This window comes from Erigeron canadensis, chromosome 8 (assembly GCF_010389155.1).
Source record: "Erigeron canadensis isolate Cc75 chromosome 8, C_canadensis_v1, whole genome shotgun sequence".
Taxonomy (NCBI): Eukaryota; Viridiplantae; Streptophyta; class Magnoliopsida; order Asterales; family Asteraceae; genus Erigeron; species Erigeron canadensis.
The window spans coordinates 32,090,810-32,100,208 of record NC_057768.1 but is presented as its reverse complement, the minus strand read 5'-3'; the positions used below and the strand labels follow the sequence as shown (position 1 = coordinate 32,100,208).

At 34.3% G+C, this 9,399-nt stretch overlaps 2 protein-coding genes across 2 annotated transcripts; both read left to right on the top strand.

The window, feature by feature from the left end:
* The first annotated feature begins 4,159 nt into the window (after positions 1 to 4,159).
* Positions 4,160 to 6,631, top strand: LOC122578477 (PLASMODESMATA CALLOSE-BINDING PROTEIN 2-like). The gene is made up of 4 exons (XM_043750450.1): positions 4,160 to 4,379; positions 4,480 to 4,719; positions 5,366 to 5,399; positions 6,290 to 6,631. Exons 1-4 carry the CDS (start codon positions 4,328 to 4,330, stop codon positions 6,525 to 6,527), a joined length of 564 nt encoding a protein of 187 aa, XP_043606385.1. The 5' UTR covers positions 4,160 to 4,327; the 3' UTR covers positions 6,528 to 6,631.
* Positions 6,632 to 8,785: 2,154 nt separating this feature from the next.
* Positions 8,786 to 9,356, top strand: LOC122610645 (putative disease resistance RPP13-like protein 1). The gene is made up of 2 exons (XM_043783615.1): positions 8,786 to 8,948; positions 9,034 to 9,356. The coding sequence occupies exons 1-2, from the start codon at positions 8,786 to 8,788 to the stop codon at positions 9,354 to 9,356; spliced, it is 486 nt and encodes a 161-aa protein (XP_043639550.1).
* Positions 9,357 to 9,399: the final 43 nt, after the last annotated feature.

The following is a 9,399-nucleotide window of genomic DNA, read 5'->3' as shown; positions in this document are numbered from 1 at the left end:
ATATGCCATTACGTGGGTCCAAAGTTACTTAAACGAAATAATGATTTTGAACTTTTTATGATATGGGGTTTTTCGGGTAAACTGCTCACAATGAACATGTTTCCGAGATCCATGTTTATAGAAAAAGAAAGTGAATATGAGGTTTTTACATATTTAATTTTGATTAAAAAATTTATCATATATTATTTTTTTTAATATTGAAAAATAATGAAATCCAATAATATATTCATAATATTAAAATATTTAATGCGTGAGAGATTTTTTCATCGAAATAAAATGTCTAGCGGGTTTACACTCATTTTTCCCTTGTTGTAGACTTGTAGGTAATGATAAAAAGGATATTTATCAAACATGTTATACTTTTTTTTTAACGACCGATATATTATTAGAATAAATAAAAAGTCAATTAGCAAGGTACAAGAGGCTAGAGTACAAGAAAGTTACAATTACAATCTATAATTCACAAAATTATACATCTAGATCCTACTCGTAACTTTAACTGCTGAGACCACAAAAAGGTTGAAAAAACTTGTGTCAATTACAAAAAGAGACACAAGAAAAACCCCCGTCTAAGAAGGGCGAGCCACCGGTTTTCACTTCGGGACATTTTTTATGCGATCCCAAACAAGTTTCGAGGAAAAAAACTGAAAGAGCAACTGCATAAGAAAAATATGCAAACAACCATGAAGAATAAGCTCAAGTCATGCCCATCGAGAATCATTACACACATTCTCGTCATTACCAATTTAACCATGTTGAAAAGGAATCGCATTCCACTTTTCCCACTTCAATTTATCCCTTTTTTAGCTTGATGATGAATTCATGTGTACGCCATAGAGACAATAGCATCAAAGATCTCTAAGCTAGCCTATTGAATATTATTATCACCAACAAAAGATTATCGCTTCCAATCTATTACAAGACCTTGCAGACCAATTAAGGTTTTTACACTAATTCAAGATGTCTTTAAGAGGCATGCTTGGAATGTCCAAACCCTTAAGAGGGTACCCAATGGAACCGTCCTTGATTCGTGCAGCTACATCGGACGAGTCCACACTGTTGGGTAGGACTCGTCCTTAATTTGTGTAGGTAGCTCGTCCGGTAGATTGGTCATTGCAGGGACGAGTGTTTGTGCGGTTTAAATTTTTTTTTAAACTTCCAACGGCTATATGAAGTTTGGAAGATTGGCAAAACCGGTCCCTTAATCAAACACTTTTAGTCCTTAATAAAATAAAGTGGTTCATAAAAGTGTCACTTTTAGTCCTTAACGGCTATTTTTTTGTAACAATCAAACACATTTTATTATCAAAACACATTACATGATCAAAACAAAGAACACATTACATGATTAAAACACATAATAACGTTTCGTTTACTCGTCATCATCTTTGACCGACATTTTCCCCAAGCCACAATTAACATATTCGTCCAGCCACCACTTGTCGTGTTGGGGACATTTGACTTCCCACGTTGATTTGTCTTCTCTGCAGTTGTCATGTTGGGGACATTTGACTTCCCACGTTAAATTGTATAATGTTTCAAATACTGTAATGTTTATTTTATAAACAAATTGTGTAATGTTTTATGTGTGAATAAAGTGTTTTTAATTTGTGTATGTTTTAGTTTGTTATAATTTTAAAGGGTTAAAAGTGTAAAGTTTTGATAAATTGGTATAATTAAATAATTGGTGGGTCCAATTGTAGTTCTTGAGGGATGAGTCCATTGGGTGCATTTTGGGGGGATTAGTCTTTGGATTGTTTTTTGCTGATGTAGCGCTGACAGAGACTAGTCTTTGGGGGATGAGTCCCTCCCACTCGGTACCCTCTAATAAGCTTTCTAACATGCGCAGTTAGCTTACAATTTTGGAATATATGAGCTATATCCCCATCCCCCCTCCCCCATCGGTACCACCACTACTTTGACATTGGAAACATCTAAAGGTATTCACATCTATGTCTTTGGTGAATAAGTTAATGTTTATCGAATACAGTCGCGCCTCAATCTCCAAACAAAGATATTATACATTTAAAAATATTTATCAAAATAATGTTTTTTTTTATTTATTTTTATTTCTTCACCAGCCAACCCACTTGTATTTAGTTATTCCTTCACAGTGTTTGCCTTCTTTTTTGACCTAATGGACTGAATAGACCCATCAACTGATTTAATAACTTTCTTTTTAGGCCCAACTCTAGGCCCACCTGAATTATTATTGAGTGGCCCACTCCAACATCTAATTGACTTGCTCCAACCTCACCAGTTGGATTAAATACCGGTATCTTCCCTTCACAAACTACTCTTACCTATTTTTATTATTATTATTTTTTTTTGTCATTTTTCACTATCTTTAACTGTCTCCTAGTCTCTATTGCATGTGCTCTGACCAACTCTTTTACCTCAGCAGGTGAGCCAAAGGTTTGAGCTAAATGAAATCCAGTTTTACATATGTTCATATCCCCACTTGGTTGTTTATTTCCCATTTTTTTCAACAGCCTATTCCTAATCTTATTAACATTATCATATGGATCTGAAGCACTGTCAAATTGATCATTATGTATTACACCAATCTCTGGATCATTTTCACCATCTCCTGGTACTTCCTGTCTACCTACATTCCCCCGCCCCCCCTCCCCATGAACTCTACATCTTCATCTGCATGCAATCTAAACTGTCTCATGTCCACTTCCACATCTTCTATCTCATTATTCTCATTCACAATGTAGTCACTGTCCTCACTATCATCACTGTCATTATCACTAGTTTTTACATTTGCTTGACCCTTGCCCTTTTCATCTACATTCACCTTGGCATTGTCACTAACTAAGTTTTCTTGAGTGCTAGGGGTTAAATCAGGTTCCTCATTCCAATCAAGTAATAATTTTCTATAAGGTCTAGTTTTTTGCTTTGGCAAGGGCCTAGATAAAGTAGCAGTGTCATCATCAGGGATCTCCTCAATCACAACTTTGGATTTTCTAGGCACAAAATAATCTGCTAAGTTTGTCATGCCATGTTCTATGTAAACAGATATCAGATTGACATTCTCTACATAGTTAGACAAATTATTAACATCTTGGTCACTTACTAGGGGTTGCAAACCATCATCTAATGAACTTCATGGTTTTAAAAAATGATAGTACATAACCTGTCCTCCAGTGTAACCTAAATCCTCCATAATGGAGTCCATTTCATGAACTGAAAACTGATCAATATTTATGCAGTCAGCATACTTAATCTTACCCTTTTCATACGATAGACCTGGCCATTCGGTGAAAAAACCTCCATGGTGAATCATCAATGAGAACAACCCAGCATAAGAATCTATATGAAACATATAATGAAAAAAATAATTACTTTGACAGTTAAAAAGAAAAAAAAAACAAGAATAAGTATTAAACCCTAAAAAAACAAAAAATATAAATCAAAACCCTAAAAACAAGAAAAAAACTTACGATATATTTGGTCGAGGTTCCATAAGTGGTCTTCTCCACGAGCACGAATAGTATGCAATGGACAAGACATTTTTTTAGGGTTTTTTTAGAACATTGGAAAGGGAGAAATGAAAAAGGTTTTGTTAAATCGTTTGTTTATTTTTGGGATTAATAAAGAATGAAAAATGGGTGGAAAGGATTATTATAAAGGAGAAGAAAGAGAGTACAGCCAAAAAGGGAGTGGGAAAAGTCTGGATTACCCCTCATGTGGGACGCACGTGGGGGTGGTAGCGGAGGAGGTATAACGGTCGTTATCCAAAAGGACTAAAGGATAACTTTATCCTCCTATAAAGGACTGCCGGTGAGGTTATTGAAGCACAGGGACGAACGATGATGTTTTGTGTAAACCACAGGGACGATTTGTGTCGACAACTCTAATAACAAACACACTTTTGTATATATTATTTTTAGGAATTAATACTTCAAAATGTAAATAACTATACACGATTTGTTATAGTAAGTATCGAATTTTAATCTTGTGCATTACATGTAATAAACTTTCAAAGTTTATTACATACAATAAACATTCAAGTAGTTCAAACATAAACATTTGTTTATAGTTCATTACATTCGCAGTTAGTTATCCCTGTTTTGAATCACAAAAACTACATAAATGTATATTTAGTGTCAATTAACAATTATCTCGAGTAAAAACACATTGGAAAAAGAGCTCGGCTATCTCCCCAACTCTTTTATGTTCCCAACAACCCACATAAACCCCATTTCATCAACACACTTCCCAGTCTATCTTTTAGCTTCTATCTCTACTTTTTATCTCTAAATTAAACTTCATCTTCTCGATCTCAAGCTTAACTTTTAGTCAACTAAAGTAGTAATCAATGGCTGCTTTACTCATTTCCGTTCTCATCTTCTCCATGGCTACTCATTCAAGTAAGCATTATTACTCTTTTCTCTCGATCATTTCCACACATATTTATGTATGTATATGTACATCTAGGTAGCTAACAAATATGTATCTGTTTATGTGAAGGTGCAACATGGTGTGTGTGTAAAAAAGGTGGTGATGACAAAGTGTTACAACAAGCAATAGACTATGCTTGTGGAAATGGAGCAGATTGCACCCAAACCCATCAAGGTGGCAAATGCTTTAACCCGGATACAGTTATGGACCATTGTAACTATGCGGTCAATAGCTATTTCCAAAACAAGGGTCAGACTGCTGAAGCTTGTAACTTCAAGGGTGCAGCCATGGTCACAACCACAGATCCCAGTAATTAGTCTCTCTATCTTACTCACTTATCCTCATGCATATATAAACAAATTTTTTTTTTCTTTGTTCATTTAATCCTAACAAAATATAACTTTTTTTTTTTGCTGCATATATATCATATATGAGTTGTTCAATCATGTAGCTTTGATAATAGTGTCCCAGATATTATTAAGTGATTGAAAGCAACTTTAGACATTGTACACATTTTTGCATACCCCAATGTTTTTATTTTGGTTTTTTTCTTGTGGTAGTGCTGACTATACATATTGATTACACATCTGATTTTTTATTAGTAACAAAATAAATGTGTAGATGTAGAGGAAAGTAAGTAAATATCACATAGACCATATAAGTTGCCAAAAGAAAATAAGTATCTATTAACAGTAGTGCAATACTATGATCACTATAGATTCGCTGATTATGGAAATTGTAATACAGTATTATTTAAATAATCAAGTATATTATTGTTTATGCTCTTTATATAAATATTTATACTACTAAAATAATCACTTTTATAAAGATTTATACTATTTGACCAGTCGAGTAATGTAGTATCTTTCTATTTTTATGTCTAATTCATCGTTCTAACAATTTTTTTTTTACCTTTCAAAGAAACTTACATTTGTTCTTTTGGAATTTTTGATAGGTTCCAATGGGTGTACCTATCCTACATCAGCCAGGTATATGCTTTCCATTAATCTTACATTTCACTTTAGTTAATTATCATACATTCACAATAACAATTACAATGTGGCCTTAAATATACAATAACGACCGTACGTAATCCGGTTAATTAAAAATGAGATCTATCAAGCAAGTATTTTTAGAAAGTGTTACCCCATCTGAGGATAAAAAGCAGCCTTTGGAGTTCGGACTGTTCTTAAATTTATAAAAAATTTAAATGTAACACCCAATGCTGTTTTTTACAAGTTTTAGGCCCCAATTTGTATGAAGAGGTTGAGATGTAGACAACCTTTCCTCTACCGAGGTAGAGAGACTGCTTTTAGGTTCTACGACAATTACATAGGGTGGTATTGAACCTATAACTTTTGTCTTAAAAAACAAAAATGGTAACCATTTAATCGTTAAAGATATGAAAAAGCTGAAAAGGCAAACACAAACCAAAATCTTACAAAAACATTAGATATATTCCCTAAAACAAATCAAAATAAATTAATGTTTATCTTGTATGAAAAGATGTAGTAGCCCCCACATGCATTTGATTTGTATAGTGTTGTATCGTACGGTCAAATAATGGTGAAGACTGTGAGGCTAAACAAGGCTCTGCCCAATAAATTTGTCCATATCGAACCCACCATTGTACTAGACCCTGTGACATGTCTACTACAACCACCACCACCACCGCACACACATATATAAAAGTAATAACTCAAAATCATAGCCGTTGGTAACAAGTCCAAATCACCATTTGAGATGTGTCCTAATCTTTTTAAAATACACAAAACATTTAAAATAGACAACCAAATATATGGACATATTTAGTCGTGTTACATTCTTTTGGGACTCTTTCTAACATGGCAACAATTTTAAAAATATTTGATATATGCAGTGGCACGACCGGGTCAACTACCAACACACACACGCCGGGTTCCAACCCCACTACTTCATTTGGTAACAACCCAACAAATACTGGTGTGTTAGGCGGCGGAATGGGATCGTTGGGTCCGTCTGCATCTAGCATGGACACAGACGTTAGCCATGGTGGAATGATGTTACGTCAACGAACAAATGTATTATGTTCGTTGGCTATAATGGGTGCGGCAATCGTTATGCTTACATGGGGTTAATGTAAAACATTAGTTTAGCTAGCTAGCGTTGGTTCTACTTGACCACTTAGTATTCTATTTTGGGAATATATATAAGAGACAACCTTAGATTTTGGCTTTTGTTAGTTTCAACTTCTCAAATTGGGGGATTTTACTTTTTGGTGGTGTAGTGTTGTCTCCTCCCTATTTTATGTAGAGAGAACGTAACATTCATTTTAGCTTTTTTTTATAACTAGATGTATGACTTCAAGAATTTTATGGGCTATTTCTTTGAATAACTTTTCCACAAAGACAAAATATAATAAATGAGTAATGATAGTTTGGGACTAAAATATGGAATTACTTGATTTTTACTAGTGATAATCTTTAGGGTCTATTATATGTCTTACGTTTTTAATAATGTATATCAAGGTAATGTTTGTTTACGACCTTGGGATGGCCAACTAAAGTCGAAAATGAAATTATAGCCATTCCAAGACTTGTCATCATGCCTTAAAACTTTGTATTGCATTTATCAAACTTTTAATTATTTCTATAGTACGTAGCTCATGACCTTTTGTCTTGTAAGCAATGTTTTAAAAACCGGTATTTTAATTATACTAGTGTAGAAAAAATTTCCGGTATTATCGGAATTACCAGAAATAGCGGCCGATACGACTATTTTACTTTATTTTATTATTATTCTACAAAATTGTCATAGTTTAACGAAAATAGTCAAACAACAATTATAATTCATTCAAAAATAATACCAAATAGGTATTTTATAACAAAATATAAGGTTTAAAGTTCACAAATAACAAAAAGTAACATTAAAGTATTATAAAAAAATATTTATAACATTTTTTTAAAAAAATACCGAAAATGCCGTAATCGTAATACCGGAAAATTCTAGGAATACCAGAAATACCGGCCGATATGAAATAGTGAAAATACCGGGATTAAAATACCGGAGTACCCTCAAATACCGGTAATACCGGCCGGTATATACCGACATTTAAAACATTGCTTGTAACCTTGACATGTTTTCTCCTTACTTGACAAGCATACAAGTTGTCGTGTAATCTGCCACGTTATTAAATCCTGCACGTCAATTGTTTGCAAGTTATAAATGTCGAGTATATACGATACACATAATAACCGAAAGTTCGACCAGTTATACTTTTAGTACATGCATAACAAGGAGTAAATATGTTGAGTACATCTAGTAACATTTGATATTTGATCTGTTAATTCTCAAATACAACCCACTAATAACAACTGAACACTTGACATTTGATCTTTTAATTAGCCTATAACTGGGTCGGGTAAACCAATTCAACATATTAGGTGTTGAACAAAACTAATACTAATAAAGGAGGAGGACCGGGCTTAGCTCAAACGAGACCCTTTTGAAACCATTTAGTTGATACGATTATTTGTGAAGCCATCTAACGCTACTACATAGTATACAAAGAATATGTTGATACCGTGGTCAAACAACTAATGTAAAAAGCAATTGTAAGAAAATGAGCTCATTGTCTGTAGATAAAGCTTTGATTAAATGAAGCATTTTATGGCCGTCAAGTCTGCAGGTTTCTTAAAAGTTATCAAGTTGCTTGAAGTTGAAAGTGTCTCTAATCTTTGCCTGCATATATGAGTTAATTGATTTTACCCTTAATGGGAAGTGGAGATCCCATACAAGCAACAAACTTGTATTGAGACCGTGTGATTTTGATGTGCAGACTAATATGCTAATATGTTTTTTTAACTCGAATCACACAGAATTCAGTATTCATATATGAAATCTGAACCACCTGCGTTTTTAAGTGTAATCTTTTTCATAGTTACATTCTCGGTTGCAGACAAGTCAAGCCTGAGATCGAGCTTAGATCGTTTACTTTAGGCTAAGCTCAAGTTTGCCTTGATAGCTTAGGAAACTCACTTCTGTAACTTAGAGAATCAAAGAGAAATGATGTTCAAAAACTGAAAGCTTCTATGGCATACACAAGAATATTTGATGGGTCCTAACAAACTGCCCACAGTGGCTAATCAGATTGTGAGCTATTTTCTATTCGCTGGTTCAGTGGCATCGTGAGCTCACTGAACCTCCAAGAAACATCACCACCAAGGTAAAAAAGCTCATTCCATCTTGTTGCACCACTTGTACTTTTTCATCATCATCATCAAGTACTATTCTGATGCACGGCAAATTAAACGAAATTAGCACGAGGTTACAAGAACTATATGATGAAAAAAATAATCTTGGGTTGACTGTGATACCTGATGGAAGATCCAAAAATATGAATAGAAAATACCAGACCTCTTTATTACAACCTGATATTTTTGGACGTCAAGATGAAAAGGAATTTCTTCTCAAAAAGCTATTAGGTGATGACGATGACGAACCAAAAGTGAATCAATACAACTTCAGCATCGTGCCCATTGTTGGTGTGGGTGGGATCGGCAAAACCACTCTTGTTAGACTTTTGTATAACCAACCAAAAGTCACGCAACACTTTGAACTCACGGCTTGGGTTTGTGGACTCAGATGAGTTTGATAGCTTCAATATAAGCAAAATTATCTTTGAAGCTACAACTACTGAAGAAAAGAAAGGGAGGGAATTCAAAGATCTAAATTTGCTTCAAGAAGCTCTTAGAGATCAACTTTCTGGAAAACGAATTCTGCTAGTTTTGGATGACGTGTGGAGCGAAAACATTGAAGATTGGGAGACCTTAGTGCCACCATTTCATGCGGTGGCCCCTGGAAGTAAGATTAGCATCACGACTCGGAAGAAACAGTTGCTTCAGCAGTTGGGAAATGATAATCCATATCATCTGCATAAAGCTATCACAAGACGATTTGGGAAATGATAATCCATATCATCTGCATAAGCTATCACAAGACGATGCTTTG